This window comes from Mytilus galloprovincialis, chromosome 14 (assembly GCF_965363235.1).
Source record: "Mytilus galloprovincialis chromosome 14, xbMytGall1.hap1.1, whole genome shotgun sequence".
Lineage (NCBI taxonomy): Eukaryota > Metazoa > Mollusca > Bivalvia > Mytilida > Mytilidae > Mytilus > Mytilus galloprovincialis.
The window spans coordinates 42806614-42832688 of NC_134851.1; the positions used below are offsets into that span (position 1 = coordinate 42806614).

General features: G+C 31.2%; 1 protein-coding gene across 3 annotated transcripts in view; it reads right to left on the bottom strand.

Annotated features, from left to right (window-relative positions):
- Positions 1-701: 701 nt before the first annotated feature.
- Positions 702-26075, bottom strand: part of LOC143058928 (vesicle-fusing ATPase-like) — a 30930-nt gene continuing 5556 nt past the window's right edge. For 2 of the 3 annotated variants that reach the window (XM_076232403.1, XM_076232404.1), the window contains exons 2-21: positions 21137-21228; positions 20437-20536; positions 19503-19621; positions 18643-18788; positions 16917-16966; positions 16250-16338; positions 15382-15524; positions 14320-14386; positions 13269-13401; positions 12463-12537; positions 12095-12185; positions 10943-11017; positions 10072-10355; positions 7891-8047; positions 6742-6875; positions 5412-5478; positions 3749-3828; positions 2219-2415; positions 1439-1490; positions 702-918 (exon numbers count right to left, since the gene is read on the bottom strand). In XM_076232403.1, coding sequence (XP_076088518.1) covers positions 850-918; positions 1439-1490; positions 2219-2415; positions 3749-3828; positions 5412-5478; positions 6742-6875; positions 7891-8047; positions 10072-10355; positions 10943-11017; positions 12095-12185; positions 12463-12537; positions 13269-13401; positions 14320-14386; positions 15382-15524; positions 16250-16338; positions 16917-16966; positions 18643-18788; positions 19503-19621; positions 20437-20536; positions 21137-21228 — 2220 coding nt within the window. In that variant the 3' untranslated portion in view covers positions 702-849. Of the gene's footprint in view, positions 919-1438; positions 1491-2218; positions 2416-3748; positions 3829-5411; positions 5479-6741; positions 6876-7890; positions 8048-10071; positions 10356-10942; positions 11018-12094; positions 12186-12462; positions 12538-13268; positions 13402-14319; positions 14387-15381; positions 15525-16249; positions 16339-16916; positions 16967-18642; positions 18789-19502; positions 19622-20436; positions 20537-21136; positions 21229-22878; positions 22994-26075 lie in introns of those variants that run through there. The other variant, XM_076232402.1, reaches the window with a different exon arrangement.

The following is a 26075-nucleotide window of genomic DNA, read 5'->3' on the forward strand; positions in this document are numbered from 1 at the left end:
GCATCAATTTGTCTGGTAACAAAACAATTTCTATTGTGCAAAATCCCATGACATAGTTCTGTGCACCATTGCTGACAAATCAAGAAAAAAGTCAAGAAAAAACATTGTTACATTTTCTTTAACAAAATAAATATATTACCAAAAACAAATCTTATATCAACTATCCAATATTTGTTACCAAGAAGTTTACCAACAATTTATTACCTCCCTTATTCCTAAGGTACATAACACTAATGGGAGATAACTCAGTAAAAATCAGCAAAACATTTGAATCAATGTTATATTGGTTAGCAAATATCAAGCATCTCAATGTCAAAACATTTGAATCATGTTATATTGGTTAGCAAATATCAAGCATCTAAACTGCTATATATTGTATGATAATTTTTTCAATAAAATGTGTGGTTTAAGTTTTTGAAATTTGAATTTTTTTGTCAAAATTAAGGTGGTACCCAACACTTAAACTAAAATTAATTTGGCTCGTTTAATTTTCTTAAAATGTTGACAAAGTATTTACTTTGACCCTTTTACAAAAATATAAAAATTTCAAAAAATTTGAACCAACCGTTTTATAAGAAAAATTACAGCAGTTTGACAAACACTTATTTTGATCATTGAGAAGCTTAATATTCCCTTAACTACACAACGTAATTAAAACGTTTAGCTGATTTTACAGAGTTATCTCCCTGTAGTGTTAGGTACCACCTTAAACAAGCCAAATTAATTAGTAAAGTATTTACTTCCACCTTTATACACACTAATAAGGTGAACAATCCTGAAATCTGATATGAAAAATTCTAAAGTCATAAATTTCACTAACATGTTACAATAAGGAATGTTTTATTAAGTCTACATTTCTAATCCTGCTTCTTCTTCTAACAAACATAAAAACTTCGGAATTCTTTGTGTTTCTTCATTCTGAAAAAAAAACAAAATTTTAAAAATCAAGTACAGTCTTTAAAGATCATTTCATTCAAACATAATGTTACAAAAATGTTTATGCACAAATATTTAAAACAAAGCTTTCAATTTCCTGTTCCACATAGTACATGATATAACCCTAGGTTTTTGTTGGACTTTTAAATATTTTTCAAAATATTATTTTTTGAAATGCATATTTATGCCATTGCAAAGAAAACACCCAACCATGTCATATAACCATTTTTTCAACATTTCTTACTCTGGTTCCTTCAATTTGTGATTTTTAAATAATTTTCAAAGTTCTTCACAGTAAACTTTAAAAGTTAACAATGCCTTGATTCTTTGAACTGAATACATAAACTGATTTAGCACACCTTTCAGCTCAGAAGCCTATTTTTATATTTATCTTAAAATGTGTTGTGATTCAAATTTTCTTTTTGTAATCAAATGTGGACAAAGAGCAGATAACTCTCAAATTTAAATGTTAACAAAGAGGAGATAACTCTATTATATTTACCTGTCTGGCCATCTCTATGAGAATTAATAATTTCTTTATACCTATCCACAACCTGAAAAAATATAAGTCATTATATTACAGGGGTGTATTGATCAACAAATTTGTATACTTCATAAAAAGACAAGATATTGTATCACAAAAACAGCAATGTATTATTCAAAAGAGTTGAAATATATACGTGAATTGCATAATATTTGAAGGCATTTTATTGATTAACAAGTTTATGATAATATGTTATAGTTTATATAATTGACACAGATATGGGTTATGCAATTTTTATTAGGTATGAATTTTTAACACAAACTGCAGAAGTTCCCTCTTTGATTCTTAATATATTACATATACATGCATATCTTCTTAAATCTAAGTATATACAAATAAATGGAGAATGTGTCCATTGGACACATATGGCATCAAAACTAGAGAACTGTAAAAGTGACGCTACCTAAATCCCAACTTGATCTGTGTTTTATGGTAATAAGCATTGTCTTTAAGTTTCATAACATTTGGTAGAAACAAACAAAAGGGAGCTTAAATAAATTAATTTTGTGACGAATCTAGAAACAGACAAGGGTAACAATTAATGCGACCATCACCTCGATCGGGGAATAAAAATAACCTTTGGGGCCCTTTTTAGCTTGTTGTTCGGTGTGAGCCAATGCTCCGTGTTGAAGGCCTTACATTGACCTATAACGGTTTACTTTTATGAATTGTTATTTGGATGGAGAGTTGTCTCATTGGCACTCACACCAAATCTTCCTGTATCTGATATCTGCATACCTTTTTCCGCCTGTTTTCTTCTGTATAATTTGTAATTCTTTTTCATTAAAAGCATCTACATTTTCTAAGATTGTCATTAAATGTTCACTCGTTGATACATTCGATACATGTAGTCGTGCACTGAATACGTTAGACATTTCCATTTCTTCTAGCACGTCTTTTCTACTTGTTGTACCAAGAACCAACAGTTTTTTACCCTGAAATAAAAAAAATATTAGATAACAAAATTGAAGCAGGGTCCAAAAAAAACAAGTGAAACTGCGAGCTACTGCTCACTGATGATACCCCCGCCGCAAGTGGATAATATTAATAGTGTAAAAATATGCAAGTGTTCGGTAAACAGGAATTTGTCGAGTGATGAATCTGAAAACTCATCACACAGTATAGCTGACTTATATAAATCCTGAAACCAAATTTCAGAAATCCTTGTATTGCAGTTCCTGAGAAAAATGTGACAAAAATTTTCAACTTGGCTATCATGTGTAAAATCATTCAAGTGTTCGGTAAACAGGAAGTTGTCAAGTGATCAATCTGAAAACGCATCACACGGTATAGCTGACTTAGATAAACCCTGAAACCAAATTTCAGAAATCTTTGTATTGTAGTTCCTGAGAAAAATGCGGCGAAAAATATTCATTGGACGGACGGACTGACTGACGGAAGGACAGACAGGTAAAACAGTATACCCCCCCCCCTTTTTTTAAAGCGAGGGTATAATGATAGAATATAACTGTTTAAGGCACAAAAATTCCTTCCTACTATTTTTCCAAGGGTTATTAATATGAAATGTGTCCTGACTTTATGTAACACATTGATATAGGGTTCAAGGGAAGTAACTCAACTGCTATTAGTTAAAATATAAGAATTAAAAGAGTAAAAACCTCTGAAGTTTTTATTCTTTGAAGACTTTCAAAAAATTGTAATTTAAATTGCATGTTGTGGTAAAATGTTTATTTGACTAGAAGATAATGAAAAATGTATATCATTGTTTTTAAAATTCCAATAGGGAACATACTTTATATTCTTGTATCAATAAACCAGTTTTTGAATTTTTATTGATACAAAAAAATATATATCAAGCAGTCATTCTAAGTCATGTATATTTAGTGTAATTTACAGTCGATTGCATTGAGTTTGTAGGTAAAAATAATATCTTTGGTTAGGTTGCTTGTTAGCTGAATCATGAAGTCATTTTTGGTGCGGTACACTACCCTCTTTTCAAACAAGCATAGTCTTACAGACAGAAAGGTTGATTATCTATCGGACTAGTCTACTTTTAAAGAAGGATAGTTTACTAACCGTATAATGACTTCACAATTCAGCTAACAAGCTAACCAAAGATATTACCTTTATCTACACACTCAATGTAATTGGCTGTAATGACCATATTTTGCATCAGTTGATGGATGCCATGTATATCAGAACTTCACAAAACATTCTTGTATTGATGTCTCCTTGCCAAAAATTTCTTTCATAGGCGAGATAATTTTTTTTATTCAGAAGTACCGGTAGTCTATTCAATGTACTTACTTGAGGAGGTGGTTTCTTTAATAAAACAAGTAATGCTTGTAGAACTAAATTAGAGAATCTTGGTCCTATTGGTACATAATCTGTAAGGACAAAAAATAAGGGATTATTACTTGAGGAACAACTTCATCAATTACACTTGACGCAGGAAAACATAAATGAGAAAGCAACCTTACAGCTCAAAGTAACAAAAACATACAATTGCTCATATTGTAATCTGATACCCACATAAGAAACCTGTTACATATTGGTATTTTTTTGATAATACCTTTTTAATTTAAATGATTTTAGTCATTTCACTCAGGAGCCTGAAAATTAGTTGTTGTTTGTTGCTGTATATCATATGTTTTTTGCTCATTATTTTGTATATAAATCAGGCCATTAGTTTTCTAGTTTGAATTGTTTTACATTTGTCATTTTTGGGCCTTTAATAGCTTACTTTGTGGTATGGATTTTGCTCATTGTTGAGGACCTTACTATGTACCTATAGCTTCTATATTATTTACAATACTCGCTTTCAGTTGCTTACGTCATCCGATATTTTCAATTTTTACCAAGTTGATGAAACATCAATTTTAAAGAAATTCAGACATAAACGATTAATTTTCTTAAGAAAAGAGGTTGAAGCATTGTCTTTACAGTGTGTAGCAGGTTACTAATAGGATAGACAACTTTTTATAACTTCATGAACTTCCGTACCTTTCGGTGCTTTTTACTTGAAAACATACATTAACCTAACTTTTGGCAGCAAAATAAGTTTGTTACTTCATTTAAAGGTGACAAAAGTTGTCTCCAGTAAATGTTTAATCCATTTATTGCATTAAAAACGTCATGTTCCTTTCCAAATAGCTTGTCAAACATCATTTACTTTTTTTAATTTTCTTGCATTCCTCCACCATTAACTGTTATCTTACTACAGAATTGGAACCGGACCAGCTATGACCGAAATACATATTTTTACAATAATAACTACAGAGGTATGGATGGAACAGCTGACAGAAGAATATTGATCCCAAAAGGGAAAATTATGTATTCCACACACATTAACAGACTTTTGGTTACATCTGATTGATTAGTGTATATAATTCAATATAATTTATATGGATTGTTTCAAAATACTGATTTAACTCTGAGACTATTATACTAATTCTATTTATTATGGCCCAGCTTAACTTTGTATATATATCTTTTGATGATAATCCCTGAATTTCATATTGTATACATAAGATAGTTTTTATTTAAATTGTAATTGATATACATCATGTACATGTATCATAATTTCTTTACCTTTTTGACATACAAAAATTATATTTTTAGTGCTAGATATCTAGTTGGTAGTTTCTCACAAGAACTTAACTAAAACAACATTGAATTTGAACTGTTACTTGAATTGTATACTCAGATATGAATTGAACAATATAAAAAGAACATTATTTGCATATGACCCTTTATACTATAATTAGTAAAATCCAAGCATTGTAGCGCAGCGTGCGAAAGAGCATTTGTCTTTCAAATTTCACCACTTCTCCCTATTAGTTTCCGAAAGAGAAGTCACTTCTCCCTATGATTCTGAAATAGTGTGAGCCCTGATATCATTTGGTCTCTTGTGGAGATTTGTCTCATTGGCCATTAAACCATACTTCAATCATTTAAGTAACTTACTAACCTAATAATCTCTCTATATCATCTATTATTATGCAACTTAAGGGTGATTTATATGCATCATCGAACAGCTGAAAAATAAGACTTCAAATTAGGTTGGAGTTTTCTTAAGTAGTATGCATTCATAATGATATTCACAAGTATTCTGGAGCATTACTGTATAAAAACAGGTGCTCTGCAGGGTGCAGCTTTATATGACCCCAGAGGTCGCACCCTGAACAGTTGGGGCAAGTATGGACACAACATTCAAGCTTGATACAGCTCTGAATTTGGATTGTGATCAAATTTTTGACATAATAGGGGTCTCTTACACAAAACAAATGTCAAGGTCTTATAAATCTATTGAACAATATTGTGCAATTAAAGATTTCTTCTTCAAACTTGGAGGAAAAAAAATGTAAACCACTACAACCCCTTTTTTTTGGCAATTAGTCCAAAACCTGACATTTCTTTATACATAATTTACAAGTAGTGTAAGGGAGATAAATCCTAACATACTCAACCCTGTATGTTCAATGTTTTTGAATTATCTCTCTTACACAGCTTTTAAATTGTCTTAATTGTCCATTGACCAGTAAAAAACTAGTTTTCCCCTTTTTTTGCCCCTAATTCCAAAACATTTTGAGCCATATCCCCCTAAAGTCAATACTAACTATCCCTTCATGGAATGGAAACTTGTGGTATAATTTCAGAGAGATTCATACACTTAAACACAAGTTATTGTTTGAAAACTACAAAATGCTTATTTTGGGCCCCCTTTTTGGCCCCTAATTCCAAATTTATTGGGACCATAACCCCCAAAATCAATACTAACTATCCCGTCATGGTATGGAAATCCCAACCTTCCTTTAGTGTTATTGAACCTTCTGGTAAAAATTTATAAAGATCCATTCACTAAAACTAAAGTTATTGTCTGGAAACTAAATGCATCTTCAGACTACGCAGACGACAACAACATGATAGCATTATACTACACAAAGATATTTTGGCGGTCGTATATAAAATTAGACTATGATTTGTTTTTTTTGGCTCCTTTTCTTCAAACAATCTGCTCTTTCCTTCTTCATCTAACAGTTTTTCATTTTTTCTTTGATACCATTATACATTATTTTCAATCCTTTCTTCTTCAACTATTATGAATCTCAAAAAAAATTTACGATGTTTATATTAAAGGGAAAAATGCGACTCAATAGGTTTTGCAAAAATAAAAATTTGCACACTAAATTTTGATGACATTAGTATGCAACATTCCCTAAAATTGCATTAATTAATCTTGAATGTCAACTATAAATACATGTAAATTTTAGCGAATTTCCAGTAGAATCAATAATAACCTTTTTTATACCATGACACTTAGCAGGCTCTGTAAAACCAATCATATTTTCTGGAGAACAGATTTTAACAAAAGGAAAATCTGAATTTTTAGCTATCTGTGCTGCAAGTGATGTCTTACCACTGCCAGGTGGACCTAGAAATACAAATAATAGTAAATATTTAGATCCTGTTGGTCAAAATACTGGATAGATAAAGGGAAGCAACTCTACATATCAAATCCACTAAAATGAAGAGAAAGTGAAACAACTTTATATAACAAATCCACCAAAAAAAAGAGAAATATTTATAGATAATCGTTGATCATCTCAACGAGATTGATTTTCTCGCTTGAGCTGGTACAGCGAAAGTGAGAAAAGCAATCGAGTTGAGATGACCAATGATAATCTGTTTATCGCTATTTTAACTATGACGACGTTGTCAATTTCATGTCAATTTCGTTAGCAACGCCACGTGGCCTCCTAAGTTTCTAGAGATAATTTTTCCATCTCAGGCGAGAAGCATGATATGAAAATTATCACAAAAAAAGTTCAAAAGAAAAATGCTCAAAATAGCGATAATATGCATTATATATTTTAAAAATTCCAAAAACCTCTATGCTGATTGTCTTTGTTCACTTGTCTTTAAAACTTTCAAAAAATATTAACAATAAAATAATGTGAAATGTTTGCAGCAAATATTTGTAAACCACTTTTGTTTTTACAACTTTTAAGCTTATGCATTCTCAGAAAATTTTGACAGTGCAAGGGCTATATAGCCAGTCAAGGTCGGTTAAAAAATCCCATCATCAATATTTTGAATCAATGCACTCTATTTCAACAAATAAAATTAAAAAATATGATAAATCAAGGAGAAAATATTAACAGTTGTTTTAATGTATCCTAATATCTTCTCATTGGCTTCATTTAAAAAAAAAATTTTAACCTGTTTTACCTGCATTTCATTTGTGATCTAGATACAATGGTTACAAATGGTTTCAACCATACCAAATTATAATTTAGAAGGATTTTTCCTGATACTATATTTACCTTCTAAAGATAGAAAGGATTTTCCCTGATACTATATTTACCTTCTAAAGATAGAAAGGATTTTCCCTGATACTATATTTACCTTCTAAAGATAGAAAGGATTTTCCCTGTTACTATATTTACCTTCTAACAATACAGTAACCAATGGTGTCATGGTACTACTTCTACACTGTGATATTAATAGATCACCATCCTCTAACAATCTGGAGACAGGGCTTCCCCATGTAATAATACCATTCATAATATATTTTTCGAACTCTTCTTTACTGCTTCCAAAAGCCTGTAAGAAGATTAAATTCATATTTTGGTGAATATATACCTTTATACTTCTCAGGGAGCTACCATTTGATTTTTATGGGGGGCTAGGGTGAAAAATTTAGTCCTGCATTTTTTTTTAGCTGTATCTCTGTCCTGCCTTATCATTTTTCACTCTGTTCGGTCCTGCCTTTTTTTTTTTTTTTAGTTTATTCTGACTTTTTTTTTACTCAAAACTCCTGTCCTGCCTATTTTTTTCAAATTTCATCCTACCCCCCCCCCCATAAAAATCAAATGGTAGCTCCCTAATGAACATAAGTCTTTTATCATTGATTTAGTAGCTAAAGCTAAAACCACAGAAATAAAAGTTGAATGAAGTAAAATTTAATAGATTTGTAAAGCAGAATTTGGCAAAACCATAAAAGTAAGTTTTCACGGGTTTTCATATATGTGACCCGCCATGACATTTGCAGGCTTATGGAGGTAGAACGTCATTGTTTGAAAAATTATAAACATGATAAATATCGAGATTCAATGAAATACGTATTTGTTAAGAAGAGATAAAAACTTTCCTTTTCTTCTCTTTTGCGGACGCCGAACTATACATCATACATAAGTTTTTAAGAAGTTTTACTTTATCGTTTGAAGTGAAAAATATTTGAATCTACATTTTAAACTGATACAAAAAAAATCAAATTTCTGCTCTATAGATTTCCTTTCATAAATGAAGTCTGAAATATATCCATAATAAATGTACCGTTTCAAATGAATATAAGAGAACGCCTACTTATAAACTGTTACGCGCCGCATACTATGTATAGAGACATCTTTTGCATAATAGATGTAAATTAAAAAAAAAGGAATTCTTAAAGCTTACTTTGACAAATTTTAAACTAATTTTATTTCAACAAGTTTAAATTACATGTTCTAAAATAGAGCTACAAACAAACAAATAATGCTCTGCTCTATAGATTTTCTTTCATAAATGAAGTCTGTAATATATTTATAATAAATGCACCGTATCAAATTAATATATGAGAACACTTACTTATAAACTGTTACGCGTCGCATACTATGTTTAGAGACATGCATAATAAATCTAAATTAAAAAAAGAAATTCTTAAAGCTTACTTTGACAAATTTTAAACTAATTTCATTTCAAGAAGTTTAAATTACATGTTCTAAAATAGAGACAAGAATTGTTTGCATTGTAGTAAATTTAAGTCTTTGAAATTATATTAAAAAACGCTATTAAACATCACTAAGAGCTAATAGATACAATAATTTTGTGTTTTATAAATTAGTGCCTTCAATAAGTAAAAGTCGTCATAGAACAGTCTCATTTTCAAAAATTCGAAATGTCTCGTTTCATTGCTATTACAACAAATATGTCATAATAAAATGACAGAGAGTTTTGTTTCGGAATATTCTAGATAAATATACAAAAATCAAATTTTATACAATGTACCCTCCTAAAACTGGAAATGGCTAGTCACATATAGTTAACGGCGTTTTTCTCACAATGACGTTCTACATCCATAAGCCTGGATATGTCGTGGCTGGTCACATATAAATGAATCCCTAGTAAACTGATTAAAATCTAGTTGTTGTAATAGCATTAAGGTCAGTGTCAATTAATGCTGATTTTTTGGCTTTTAACAGGTTAGGCAAAATACTACTATTATTTTGGTCACTCAGCTGTTTTCATTTCAACCCCATAATAAATTTTTATTGATATTGATTGAATGATTTTTGGTGTTTAAACACCACTTTTAAGCACCCATTTAGGCTATTTCATGACGGCCAGTTGTTTATTGGTATAGGAAGCTTGAGTGCCCAGAGAAAACCACTATCTTCGATAAGAAAACTGACAATCCTAGTCATTTAAGATTGGAGTTGAGTGCACCTGCACCAGACGGGTTCAAACTCACAATTAGTGTTGACTGGCTAGTGATTACAGTAGAAATACTTAGACCACTTGGCCACCGAGGCCCCAATTTTAATGGAAAACACATAATATAATTACATTGTCATAAAATCAAAACTTACCGGTTTAACATCATTTTCAAGTGCATGCAGAAAATCTTTTCTTGTCACTAGAATTTTCTCCATGGCTTCAGGATCTACTTCAACTTTAGAAGAAGCTTTGATAAGTCTATTCATTGCAGTAGAAGTGGCTGCTTTTACCAGACCTTCAATTTCAGCGCCACTGAAATTCTTTGTCATAGTTGCTAATTCTTTAATTTCTACATCTGGCGCCATTTTACCATTTTCTCTCATCGTAGTGGTGTGTATATTTAATATCTGAGTTCTTCCATATTCATCTGGCAATCCTATAGTACGATAGATAAACAAATAGCTATTTTTATTTCATTTAAGGTGGTACCCAACACTTTGACTAACATTAATTTGGCTCGTTTAATTTTCTTAAAACTTTTTGAACCAACCGTGTTATCAGAAAAATTACACTGGTTATATAGCAGTTTGATGAACACTTATTTTGATCATTGAGAAGCTTGATATTCCCTTAACAACACAACATAATCAAAACGTTTATCTGATTTTACAGAGTTATCTCCCTGTAGTGTTAGGTACCACCGTAATTTTATTTCAAAGATATCAAGCTTTTATTTCAAAGATATCAGTTAAATACACCAAAATCATCTATTATAAAATTGTTTGTCATAGAAACTTTTTTCTGTTTGTGAAATGAAGTAAAAATGTTTTTTTAAACTGCAAATAATATTTTTTATGTATTTTTAAATCTTAAATCATTATGGCTAATTGCTTTAAATCAGATATTGAAGCTTTCTCAATAAATTTCTCTATTAATTGTTAAAAAATGTCAGTATTGCATCAATATCCATGTAAACTACATACTTCAAATATTACACCAACAAAGTTTATAAAGTTTATTTACCTATTTCCATTTGAACTTCTAATCTTCCAGGTCGTAACAGAGCTTCGTCTATCATATCTTTTCTGTTGGTCATACCTTCAAATAATAAATCCAAAGTTAAACATTTTAAGCTTATCATCAGCATATCTAAATCAACATATTTTCTTAATTAAGGTGGTACCCAACACTTTCACTAAAATTAATTTGGCTCGTTTAATTTTCATAAAATTTTGACAATGTATTTACTTTGACCCTTCAACAAAAACATAAAAATTTCAAAAATTTTGAACCAACCATTTTGTCAGAAAAAATACACTGGTTATATAGCAGTTTGACAAACACCAATTTTGATCATTGAGAATCTTAATATTCCCTTTACAACACAATGTAATTAAAACGTTTAGCTGACTTTACAGAGTTATCTCCCTGTAGTGTTAGGTACCACCTTAAGCAATAAACATAAATTCAATTAGGATTAGACAAAAGTTGAATAAAAATTTTACTTGTTCCATTTTTACCGAAACATTTCCAATCATTGACCTCTTTCTTGATGGATATTTTAGATTTACTCTTTTAGATTGCTGGATTATTATTAAGAAATCAGTTGTGATATTTATCAAAGCTAGAAGATTCCTTGTGAGAAATTAAGATTTTCTGAGTCAGTTCTACGTTAAAATAGCACATCTTTAAATCATGAAAGATTTACCCACTTCCCTCCAATCCAAAAAAATTATTCTAATGTTGTCCAAATGTTTGAGTATTTAAACATTTTCAGTACTTAAATCATCAATGCAAACTGAAGCTTACAGTTTTCAATTGTAAAAAGTGCAGAACTTAAGGTGGTACCTAACACTACAGGGAGATAACTCTGTAAAGTCAGCTAAACGTTTTAATTACGTTGTGTTGTAAAAGGAATATTAAGCTTCTCAATGATCAAAATTGGTGTTTGTCAAATTGCTATATAACCAGTTTTATTTTTCTGACAAAACAGTTGGTTCAAAATTTTTAAAATTTTTATATTTTTATTAAAGTCTCAAAGTAAATACTTTGACAAAATTTTATGAAAATTAAACGAGCCAAATTAATTTTAGTGAAAGTGTTGGGTACCACCTTAAGAGAAAAAATATTGAAATCCAATGAAAAAAAATAAAAGTTTCAGAAATGAAAACAAACCTATAACTAAGATATTATTGAGTTGATCTACACCATCAATCTTTGCTAAGAGCTGATTGACCACTGTATCATGGACACCTGTATTTCCTGCCTGAAAGAGAAAAACACACCTGTATAAGTCTTATGTTGCATGTTCAAAAGATAAAAGAAATACAGGCAAATTCTTAGATGTTGCCGATCTTTGAAAATGGTTTGAAATTAGAGAATGTTTTACAGCAATACATTGTCTTGAAAAAATCCTTGTAAACATTTAAACTGAATTTAGTAATAATGAGTAAACCTGAAGCGATTTCATGAAATAATTAAATATTATTGAAGAATTCTGATAGACCTCATGTTAGTCAGTAGGAATAAATTTAAACACTTACCACTGAACCTCTCGCTTTACAGATGGCATCTATCTCATCAAATATAATAATATGTAAACCACTATGTGAACCACACTGAAATGTAAATAAACATATATTTACTGTAACATAAGAACATTTTATGTATTATTTCTTTCAAATTCCCTATTGTGAATCTTCCCATTTTGATTTGTTTGTGATGGTAGTGCAAAATGATGTACTGTGTGTTCATTGTTCTTTGTGAATACCATTTTTGTGGATTGTGTGGGAACAGGTGAACCATGAATTTAAATATTCCTTGAATGGAACATTTTCTATAAGTTTATATATGCAGATTCCAGTAAACCTTGAAATTAAATATCCACCCAACTGCAAGTTTTCCTCAATTTAAAAAAATGACACTTACAAAAAGAAAAGAATCATCAGTTGGTCTCATTGGGGTCTAAGCGTGACGCAGGATTGCCAATTTTTTGTAAGCGTGACACGTGAAAGTCAAATTATTATGACATGAAAACGTGAAATGAGGTCTTGCGGGACACAAGAAATTACAAAACAATGAGAATTGCTTAGTACATAGTGTAAGCGGGATATGGGAATCTGACAAAACAGTAAGCGGGATATGGGATTAGAACCCCCCCAATGAGACCCCCTCATCAGTACTTCAGTTTTGTTTTTTTTTAGGTTTATTTTACAGTTGTGCATTTTAAAACCAAAATGATATACTTTAACTATATTCTATGTAGTCTTCTCTTGTTCAATATAATAAAATTGAAAAATACAAATATGAATTCACAGAACCTAATTGCTAAATACTTAAATATACCAACCCTTTTTTCTTCTTCCTCAGCATCAGCAAACAGTTTTCTGACGTTAGCCTCTGACTCTCCAACATATTTGTCTAAAATCTGTGGACCATTAATAATCTTGGGTTCTCTGGCATTTAACATTTTCCCAATTTGTCTGAAATTAAAAATACAAATAAATAACAGAACACAATTATTACATGCATTCTCTTATACAGTAAAAAGTATTAAGTAAATCATGAGCAAAAATGCTCAAGTTGAAATAATACAGTGAAACCTGATAAAACCGAACCCTGAATAAACTGGAAACCTGTCTAATCCAAACTTGTTCTAAAGACCAATCATATCACATTGTATGCATTGTGAACCTTATGAAACCGAATACCTGCCAAAACCGAACAAAATCTGAAGTCCCGAAAGGGTTCGGTTTAGTCAGGTTTTACTGTACCTTTGAAATTATTACAGACACCATCATGAATTGGTAGATTACGATGAAATATATGTAACTGATATGTTCCAATGGTTGTAAACACAATCCTTCTCTCTTTTCAATGAATATAGATGGTATTAGATTTATGACTCGGTTTGTACAGTGAGCAACAAAACAGGAACCACAGGTAGAGCAGGATCTGCTTACCCTTCGAGAGAACCTGAGATAACATCATGAATTGGTAGATTACGATGAAATATATGTAACTGATATGTTCCAATTATTGTAAACACAATCCTTCTCTCTTTTCAATGAATATAGATGGTATTAGATTTATGACTTGGTTTGTACAGTGAGCAACAAAACAGGAACCACAGGTAGAGCAGGATCTGCTTACCCTTCAAGAGAACCTGAGATCACTCACCCCTAGTTTGTTGGTGTTTGACTTGCTCAACCTTTGTTTTTCTATGTTTTTTTTTTTTATTATGGTTCTTACTTGCTATGGCAATGATAGTTTGTTTTGGACATATGAGTTTGAATATCAATTTGGTATGAGAGATCTTTTGCCTACCTAAACAATTATTTAAATTTTTCATTCAGTGAGTCAAACAAAATAAGCAGTTTTTAATAAATAAAAGTATATACCTAGCCATCAGAGTTTTACCAGTACCAGGGGGTCCAAACAGTAGGATACCTTTAACATGTTTAATACCTATAAAATAAAAGAAATATGCTATAAAAATAATGCCTGTTAAATTAACTGCTATTTGCAATATAAGTGTACAGCTATGTGTTCCTTTAAAGAAATCTTCTTTAAGGTGGTACCTAACACTACAGGGAGATAACTCTGTAAAGTCAGCTAAATGTTTTAATTACATTGTGTTGTAAAGGGAATATCAAGCTTCTCAATGATCAAAATTGGTGTTTGTCAAATTGCTATATAACCTGTGTAATTTTTCTGACAAAACGGTTGGTTCAAATTTTTTGAAATTTGTATATTTTTGTGTCAAAGTAAATAAGGTAACACCTTAATTGCATAAATTCTTTTATCTTACATTGTTTACATGTCTGCATTCATTAAATCTTTTTAACATGAGGAATTGCTCAATCAGCACACTTATGTTACATTGGATGTTGTTTTAAACATATGAAGCTTCAGTGAATCCCTTATGTAAACCAACCCCTCCCACCCTTGATTGCTTTTTTCACTTTCGCCATACCAACTAAAGCAAGAAAATCAATCTCACTGAGATGATCAATAATGATCTATAACTATTGCTGTTTGTGTGTATATCAATTATATAAAATTGAGAATGGAAATGGGGAATGTGCCAAAGAGACAACAACCCGACCATAGAAAAAAACAACAGCAGAAGGTCACCAACAGGTCTTCAATGTAGCGAGAAATTCCTGCACCTGGAGGCGTCCTTCAGCTGGCCCCTAAACAAATATATACTAGTTCAGTGATAATGAACTCCATACTAATTTCCAAATTGTACACAAGAAACTAAAATTAAAATAATACACTACTGACATAGGCCAGAGGCTCCTGACTTGGGACAGGCACAAAAATGTGACGGGGTTAAATATGTTTGTGAGATCTCAACCCTTCCCCTATACCTCTAGCCAATGTAGAAAAGTAAACGCATAACAATACGCACATTAAAATTCAGTTCAAATGTATATTTATCTATCATCAATACAAACCTATTTGTTCTACAACTTCAGGTGGGAACACTCTGGAAGCAAAAGCTCTCCTGAAAATGGCTGAGAATTCAGAGTCCAAGCCACCAATACCCATCTTGTTAAAGTCCCAGTCTGGGTTTATTATAGACGTGTATGCCTGTTTACTGTAAAATACAACAAAATTGAAATAGTGTTAATTTTATATTACAAATATATTCCAGAAATGAGATGTTGCATGTGCACCAAAAATGCTCATGCATTATAACTCATCACCACTAGCTGCTCATCAATATATAGTAATTCTCTTCAGCAGTTTCTTAGATAGGCTTGAGTGAATCATTTGTTGAACAAACAAGGTGGTTGCAATACTCAAATTAAAGAATAAGTTATAACATTTGACAAGTATGAAAAATTCTGAGTATTGGGAGTCTTTAAGGTGGTACCTAACACTACAGGGAGATAACTCTGTAAAATCAGCTAAACGTTTTAATTACGTTGTGTTGTAAAGGGAATAGGAAGCATCTCAATGTTCAAAATTGGTGTTTGTCAAACTGCTATATAACCAGTGTAATTTTTCTGACAAAACGGTTGGTTCAAAGTTTTTTTTTATATCTTTGTTAAAGGGTCAAAGTAAATACTTTGACAAAATTTTATGAAAATTAAATGAGCCAAATTAATTTTAGTTTAAGTGTTGGGTACCACCTTAAGAGTTTAATCAAAAGACCTGATAACATTTTATATTTGAAAATTAAGAAAATTAAGAAAAGTAATGGTTTAACCTCTTGTCCTGAATATAATGTTGAATTTGAGTGGGCTTCCTAGGGTGGGAAGGTAGAGAAAGCATAATGCATCTGAGTTATAATGTATGTATATAACTAGTTAGACAAACCTTTTGGATTTACCAGTCAAGTTCAGAGTAGAATTTTCGGCTTTCTCAAAAATAACTGTAGAGTTTGGTGTCAGTAAACCTCTTGGAGCCTAAAATTAAAATTTTATCAATATAAAATTTAAGTTTAGACGAGGGTTGAATACTCACAATTGTATTTAACCACAATGAATCATTATCAGTGTTCTCCCCAGACATTTCATTTAGCATCCTGGTAGGCAAGAAAATTTGAAATACCATCTTCTTTCTTAAAATTATAGCATCACATCCATAATGTAATCTATCAGAAAATCAATTCACATAGCACCACATTCAAGAAATATATTATCATATTACCATGATGCTAAAAGGCCCTCGGGAGATTACTGCTTTAATGTGCCTGTCCAAAGCCTGAATAGGAGTCTCTTACCCAGTGGTTGTTGTTGTTAGTAGCCACCTATTATAATTGTTTTTGTTTAATGTTATATGCTGAGTCAGCCTGTTAATTTCCTCTTTTTTATATTGTTTCACGCTTTGTTATCATGTGTCCTTTAATAGGTTACAATACAGTATGAATTTTACTCATGATTGAATGCTGTTTGTATAATGACATGGAGCTGTGTCCATTTGTCCTTTGATGAAAAGTTCATATTTGCAATCACACCTCATCACATTGTCTTAAAAAACTTACACGTCTAGATGTTGGCTGTCCACCCTGTTGAACATTGGTAAAATCAACAACTGGAAAAATAAAATGCATTTCATTAAAAACTGTATTTTATATTTTGTGCATTCATTTATTTTCATATATAGATACAGTGTTCTCCCCAGAAATTTTGGATAGCATCACATTTTGCGTAAAAAAAATTAACTGTTTTTAAAATTAATTATTTTTAATGTCATTTAACGCGTCAACGCGTTGATGCTCTATTTCCTTTATATGTTTTAGTTTATATTGTTCAATTCATAACTGAGAATACAATTAAAATATAACCACAACAACAGTTGTTTCAGTTTATGTTTTCTTTATTCATTTATAGTTACAGAATTATTTTTTTCCTTTTGTGCCAAACAAAAATAAATATGAGGTTTCAGTTACCCAACAATAAGTCAAATGAATGAATGGTTCATTATACCTATAGTGCAACCTGTATATATACAAAACTAAATATCTAGTATACAAAATTAACTATTTTTTATATTATATTAAGTAAAGATAAAGTAGCAAAAGTAGCCAAAAAAAAATCAATTTAAAAACTTTTTTTATCATGTTTATGAAATTCATTGTTTTATGGCACTCAATGAATTAGTCCCAGTAGTTTCTTATCTTTACATTAAAATGATATGTATTTTTAACAAAGTTATCTAACAAATAGTCTGTTAATGCATAGTATTCTCTCTTGGTATATTTTTTTCTGTCTACTGTCCATCTGTTGTCATTATCGTGAAAATGCGGATTTTTGTCATATCTCGTCCGGTTCCTATCTGTAGTTTACACAAAAATGTGCAAAGGTGGCCGTAGAAAAATTTACGAAAATGAGTCAGAGAATAAACATTGTTTGACAAGAGATTGTGAATGAATAATACGCTTTTAATACATTAAATGGATTAAACATAAACTTAAGCCAATTATGATAACTTTTTAAAGAAGTATTAAACTTCTTTTAGCTGTAAACCAAAATTCTCGCTCTCGTATTACCGGAAGAGAAAGAAAGTACTTTTTGGAGAGTTGCACAAATAAACGGTCTTTTTAAAAAAAAATAATAATCGTTTCAAGCTTTGAAATTTCTTAATACAAAACTTATATTTCGAATTGTTTTGTGATTGCATTTTTCCATGTCAAAATGGGTGATTGCAGACACGTGGTATTAGTCATGTCACAAGTGTTAGCTTGGGATATTCGCATCCAAACAGTTATCACCCTGAGGGCAATTAACAGTACACCTGGCTATTTAATCTCTTAATTGCCTTTAGTGTCCGACTTAAATGGATTACAATTAAAGGTGATATAATTTTTATGATCATAATCGATAATAGATGAAAGTTCAAAATTGAGGACAAGTAAAATAGCATCTTCAAAATAATTATAGCGTCGCGGGAATTATTATAGCATCACGGTGAAAAATTATAGCGTCGCGGTACCGCGACGCTAAAACGGCCTGGGGAGAACACTGAGATAATATACCATATATTTTGTACTTTCATTGAAACATTCAAATTTGTAATTTTACCTATACCCTTTACCTAAATATTAGTATCAAACCCTAATCCTTACTTCTGAATGTGAAAAAAGATTTTTTTTGTAATTTCAGGAAAGTATTTATACAAAATATACAACATAAACAACTAAATTTCAGATACAAGATCATGGTTGTTTTGAGAGACCTTATCATATCATTGTAACTATTTATACATACCTTCCATTTCCTTGACAAAAACTCCCAACAGCTTTTTGTCTCCAAACTGGAATGCCATGATCTGTTCAACGGAAAAGGCCTGCCCATTAAAAGCCATTGTAAACTCTGCAGCCATCTTGTCTGAGTCATAAGGGTCAACGTTTGCACTGAAAAAGTCAATAGGTTTATTGTCTTATAACATTCTAGGCCAGCTACTGAAATTTAAATATTTTTTTATCTATCACATAAAAAGTTATACCTAAGGTACTGAAAACTGAAGAATGAAAAAAAAACAAATGTGTTTTCCTTTCATAATGATTAATAGTTTCAGGTTTCTGTCTTATTGACTTTTACTGCATATCTCCAAGCCTGATAGTCATTTTAAAATTTGTAACCTGTTAGATCTTAATCAATGCAATGTTTCAAAATCTAAAGAACTATGCCCGTAAATCAGCAATTCAAGCCTGAAGCTTATGTAGTCTTTGCACTCAACCACAGACTCACCAGCACAGGCTTGTAAAAATGCTGTCAGGTCGTGTTAAAATCATCTCTACAAGCCAACAGACTCTTACTCAAATTTTTCGTAAATTTCAGCTTCGGGTCTGTAATTTTGAAAGTTTATCGAGAAGATTGCTTAAGGGAGATAACCAAATTTTTTTAATTTTGGGTACTCAATGCTCTTTAAATTTGTACTTGTTTGGCTTTATAACTACTTTGATCTGAGAGTCACTGGTGAGTTTTATGTAGACAAAATGTGCGTCTTGCGTATCAATCTATAAGCCTGGTATCTTTGATAACTAATTTTTGATGACACACAAACATATATTTCCCTTAAACCAGAACTCAACTCTTTTTAAATCTTTTTAATATTTATAACTTACTGTTTCTTTTGTAGAAAATCCACCTCTAATGTGATTGTATTGACAGATTCTGCCTTACTACTGACCAGTTCTGGTTTTACCTCTAACTCCTGGTTCAAGGATAAGTTTGCCCATTTTCTCTGAAAAAAATGTATTGTGAGTAATTGTTAGATTGTATTTAATCTGACTTACCATGCATAGCTGTAATATTCCTAAGTTAAACCCCATGGTCAACATTCACATTTGATGCAATCATATGATAATCGTTCATACTTAAAATGTTAATTAAGAAGGATATTTATCCTTGCTTTGTTTGAAGTTTCTATTTTAACAAACAAACAAACATATGAATCACAGCCTGTGAAGTCTAAATTACACATAATTTATTTATGCACATTAAACATATTTTAACCTATACATATAGATATAGGAAGATGTGGTGTGAGTGCCAATGAGACAACTCTCCATCCAAATACATGTAACAATTTAATAAAGTAAACCATTATAGGTCAATGTACGGCCTTCAACAATATAGTACTTTTTATAACTAGCCGTTTCTAGTTGATTTCAAAATTTTGTAACGTAGTCTTTTTAGTAATAAAAGATATATTTCATGTGAGGCATATTTGTGACAATTATTTTATTTCATTTTTTTTTTTAAATTGTTCTATAGCCTGGATATTTGTGACAATTTACATTTGCGTTTCCCTTAGTTTTAGTTTGTTACCCCGATTTTGTTTTTTTGTCCATGGATTTATGAGTTTTGAACAGCGGTATACTACTGTTGCCTTTATTTACATACCAGCCTATTTTCTACTCACAAAAGTAGAGAACATAATATAAACTGATAATTTTTATGTTCAAACAAACACAAAATAGTATATAAAATATAAAAAATCTAATATTTTCATATAAAATATATTTTACGACATAGATTGTATATTATTCAACTAACCTGCATCAAGTTGAATCCAATGGTTCCCTGTGCCATTCTAGGGAAGGACTTGATAGAAAACAGATATTTCTGGTGAGGGGCTGTGTATACTTCAACATGTCTGAAATAAAAGAAGTTAGAATTGAAAATTTCTTTTAATATAAAAATAAGAAGATGTGGTATGATTGCCAATGAACAACAATCCACCAGAGTTAAAAGGAAGTGGATGAATGGTAAGCAAATATAGGCAACCATACAGCCTTCAGCAAGTTTTTTTGCCCAAGGACCAAGGAAAGAATGTAGTATTTTTTTGAAGAACTCAAGATGACACCCATCCTAATGCATCTTTTCTATACAATGCTACATGTATGCATCTATGAAAAGTTCTACAGAACTGTAATACACAAATATTCTGATGCATTGAAACTGATTGGTTTTTATTGACTCTTCTGGACAAATATAAAGCTTCTATATATTATTTTTAGGAAGAACTATCTTTAAGTGGTTTTTTTTTTAATATTTCAATGTTCATGATGTCATGGATGTATTATCTATCGAAAATGACATCTTTTATAAAAATGTTCTTATTTTGAATTTAAGTAGGTAACATCAATAGTAAACATGGTAAACAACAACCTATTTCTTCCTATTTATTCGAAGAATTCTCCATTTGTTTCCTTTATTTTTTTAAAAGATCTTACACATTTTTACAAAGACTTACTTGACTTTTTTGTCATCAAAATCTTTATCACTGACAATGGCAAAGTTAGTTACTGACAGTTCATCAGTAGGACATTTCACTGCCTTCAATTTCTGAAAAAACAAAACAATATCATGATAAAACAAGAATGTGTCCACAGTACACGGATGCCCCACTCGCACTATCATTTTCTATGTTTAGTGGACTGTGAACTTGGAATAAATTATCTAATTTGGCATTAAAATTAGAATGATGTTATCATAGGGAACAAGTGTACTAAGTTTCAAGTTGGTTGGACTTCAGCTTCATCCAAAACTACCTTGACCAAAAACTTTAACCTGAAACTCGCACTTTCATTTTTTATGTTCAGTGGACCGAACGGACAGACGGACGGACGAACGAAAGGACAGACGAACGAAAGGACAGACGGACGAACGGACGCACAGACCAGAAAACATAATGCCCCTCTACTATCGTAGGTGGGGCATAAAAAATAATTGAGTATACATATAAGTGAATATAGCTTTTGCTTTTAACTCATCACTCTTCAATTTGTAGTCCCTCAATTATTGTTCTGAAAAAAAATTGAAAGAACACTTTGTCCAAGCTACATGTACAACTATTACCATATTTGGAAAGGAACACTTTGTCCAAGTTATATATATAGCAATATTTGGCAAGGAACACTTCATCCAACCTATATATATTGCAATATTTGGAAAGGAACACTTTGTCTAAGCTATATCCATGATATCTAATAGACTATTGTCATATTTGGAAAGGAACACTTTGTCCAAGATAAATCTATAGCCATATTAGGAAAGGAACACTTTTTCAAAGCTATATCTCTGGCCATATTTGGAAAGAAACACTTTGTCCAAGCTATATCTTTTGCCATATTTAGAAAGGAACACTTCGTCCATTCATCCAAGCTATATCTTTTGCCATATTTAGAAAGGAACACTTCATCTAAGCTATATCTTTTGCCATATTTAGAAAGGAACACTTCGACCAGGCTAAAACTATTGCCATATTTGGAAAGGTAAGTTTAGATTTGTTGACAGTATGGAGTTTTAATTTGCATATATACATTTTGTATATTTCTACTAGTTAGCTCAGAAGCTCTTGTTTTACTTGGGTTTATTGAAAGTCCCAAAAAATATTATCTGTGGCCAATTCATCATATCCAGTTTTTATAATCATGTTCGTTTGTCATACACAAAAGAGCACCGAAAAAAAGAATAGAAACCAGGTAAGGTCTAATGATCGAGAATAAAGTGGGTCAGATTTTTAGCCCTGATAATGTTCATGTTTGTACATTTTTTATGCGAAAATTGTTTGTTATACTATTTTAAGGGTCATGTGTACCCCTTCCCCATAAACTTTGTTTTATTAAAATACAGGATGTATTTGAATTACATTCTTTTGTACAAGTAACATGTATTCTAAGTTTCCAGTAGAAAATGGAGATCGTCAGTATGATTGGCAATACAAGATTTCCAATGAAATTTAAACCATCTGTCACCCAGAAAGTTATTTACATGCACCATGTGCATGTTCAAATAATTTGTAAATAAAAATTTAAACCTAGAAAAAAAGAACCCCAAACTTCTGATTTACAATGGCTTTATGATAGATACATTAGAATCTTTTTTTAACTCATATTTCCCAAATTCTAATCATTCTAATATATTTCTTATTCATTCTCATTTAAAAAAGAATATGATAAGTGTTTTTTTAAATAGCTGTTATTGAAAACCTACCTTAGCCATCATTAATCTATTATTACACGATTCTATCCCTTTAGAAAAATTCAATACCGCCTTTCTAACAGTCTCCCAGAAGTCTGACATTTGTCATTGCAAACAGAACCTTTGACCTTGTAATTTGCATAAATATATAAACACATAAAATATCCCATAGACCACTAGAGCTAATTACGATGAATGTACTGTCTATGGATTTCCGTGACAAAATATAGAATTTCAAGCACTGCACTTTCAGTCAATATTGGCCAACTAGTAATCTTGATAATGAATCGTTACTTGTATTGATTTTTTACACTACAAATATTTTTCCCTGCCGTTAGTCTCTGATTTGATGGTTTTTAGGCTTAGTTGTAAATTGATTGTAATATCTTGTATTGAAAAAATTTTGATTGAATTAATACACCAACATTCTATTGATAAAAAAATAAACACAGCCAGAAAATCTATGCAAAGCTAGTGTAACAATTGATTCCTTTAGGCTTTGGGATATAATAAATATAGGAAGATGTGGTGTGAGTGCCAATGAGACAACTCTCCATCCAAATAACAATTTGAAAAAAAAAAAAAGTAAACCATTATAGGTCAATGTATGGCCTTCAACACGTTATTACTGAGGGCCCTCATGGGGTTTTTGATTATGTGATTACTTGGCCGTTTTTTTAATGATTATTTGATTATTAAGCCAAATATTTCATGATTATTTGATTACCTAGGACTGTATTTTTAGTTTATGATTATTTGATTACTAAAGATAAGCAAATATTTAATGATTATGTGATTATATTGGCAAAAAAATGGTGATTATGTGATTACTAGGACCCCCCATGAGGGGCCTCATTACTGGGGTTTTTTTGCCATTTACAGCATTTAAGCTTAAGTATATATAACTGTTTGTCTGAGTTACTGCGACATTTTTTTTTATTCATACCAGTAAACATTTTATATTATATGCTGTTATACATGTAAATGTATATATACTGGTAATGGAGTACAGGTGTAAGTTAAGAAAAGTTCCAGATTAATTTTTGAAACAATAATTAATCTTCAAAGGTTTTGAATATCAGACCAAATAATACCTAGCTTGACCCTCAGACCTCCCCTGAACAAGGGAGGTGTTTTGTTTAAACTCTGTTTTCTTAAACTTCTTTGTAATTTTTTCTGCTTGCTTTCTTTCTTTTTTTCCCTCTGTTATTCCCTTTTTTTTTTTTTTTTATCTTTGATCACCCCATTAATTTTAATTCTTTATTCCTCCCATTATTCTTAATCTGAAAACTCCATACAGACCCCTTTGAATTTAACTGGGCATAACTTGAGAGGACCAGAGAGGGTTGCCAATGGTGTGCTGGTGGAAAGGAAACAAAGAATCACGTCCCCTGTACCCTTTCCTCCCTGTCATTTTCATTCCAATTTGGAAACAACCATTTAACTTCAAAAGGGGGATGCTATTTTTTTTCATAAATATATAAACAGGTTCTGACTCCCCCAATTTGATGGAGAAATAGTTGCTCCCTTACAGAAAAGTGACTGCTGAAAAAAATCAGAATTGAGGCAAAATGACTATCAAAAATGAATCATTTTTACTAGCAGATACAAATGTAGCTTCATTTGCATAAATTGTCTACAGAATACAGATAAATGATAAGGTTTTTCCCATGAATAAACAAGTAAATGGAGTTCCAAGAAGAAATGATTAATTATAGATTACCAGTTGACCATGAATTTTAATTGTAGGTCATCAGTTCATACAAATTAAAAACTACTTGATCGATAGCAAGTTGTGCCTAACAATATAGATTTTTGTATGGTACAGAATAGAAACAAAATTGTCTGGAGAATTACAAGAGTTTTTTGTAGGCGACTATGATCGGTTTAAATAGTTAACGCTGGATCAGTTGGACCTGGTTTCCATTTCCAGAGTTAACCTTCTAGTAAAATTCTAGTTAAACCATTTAATATTTACAAGAGCACATTTATCTCAAATCTTTTTGAAGATTAATTATTCTGTTTTCAGCATTACATTTTTATGAAAATCTTAAAAAGTTCCATGAAGTCATCCTCACTACACTTGACAATTTTCTGCATAGGATTGTAAAAATATTTTTTAAACCATTACCCAATCTCCTGTATGCCTGTTAAAGTCTGTTTGTTTGCTCACATGTACTTTTATCTAATTCTTCTTTCAAACCACAGATACTGGTTTTTTGGATGGGGTTTACTATTCTTACTTTTGGTAAACCCCCTATTGACAGAAACAAATGCCTGTGTTGCAAACGTCTTCCCCACTTGGACAAATGTTGGACACTGAGATAGAAATAAGACCAAACTTTTTTGGTAGTACTGCATCTTTGAATTTTGTATATCAGCTGATGATGATGTGTGAGAACCTTCTTCCATCCTTTTGTGTTTAACTGTGCAGACTGTTACTGACTACAGAAAATCTTGGAAAACATGCCCTGTTCTACCCATGCTCAGGATATGTAAACCCTGTACATGTTCTATCAGGATTCAGTATCAAATCAATGATTTAATTTTTCAGGACCCAGGAAGTTGTGTTTTATTTTTCCAGGAAATCTAGGCTGAAAATTCCTACCAGTTTTCTTAAACCACTGACCATTTTTTGCTGACAGGAAGTTCATGTCTAAATCTATATTGTAATATACATCTTACTGCAAGTTATTTTACAGTTATTAAATCTATTGGTCTATTGAGTTTTTTTGGAGTCGTTGGGAAATCTTTGTACCTATACGACCTTCAGCAGAATTGTCTCTGTAAAGCCTAAATCTTCTGATGTCGTGCAACAATCACTTTTAATTAATCAATATCAAATTTTTGAAAATGTGATCAGATGCTGATATAGGCAGGGCTCTTGGGGGCAAGGGCCCCCTTGTGAATTATTATGAAACTATACAAAACTATACATAGATGGTAACGGAGGAATTCAGACCCTCAAATCTCAGGCAGCACTTTAATTGATTGAGCCAAATAAAATCTTCATTAACTGAGACAATCAACATGTGATCTACCCTTATATCTCCAGCTATACAACTGGGTCATGCATACTTTTTATCTGTTCAATTATAATTGTCTATTTCAGGATCACCTGGGCTCCCAGTGATATTGTTTGCCTTAAATTAATGGAGAATAAAGGCTTTTTCCCCTGGAGGAGAATCCCAATTTGAAAAAAAAATGGC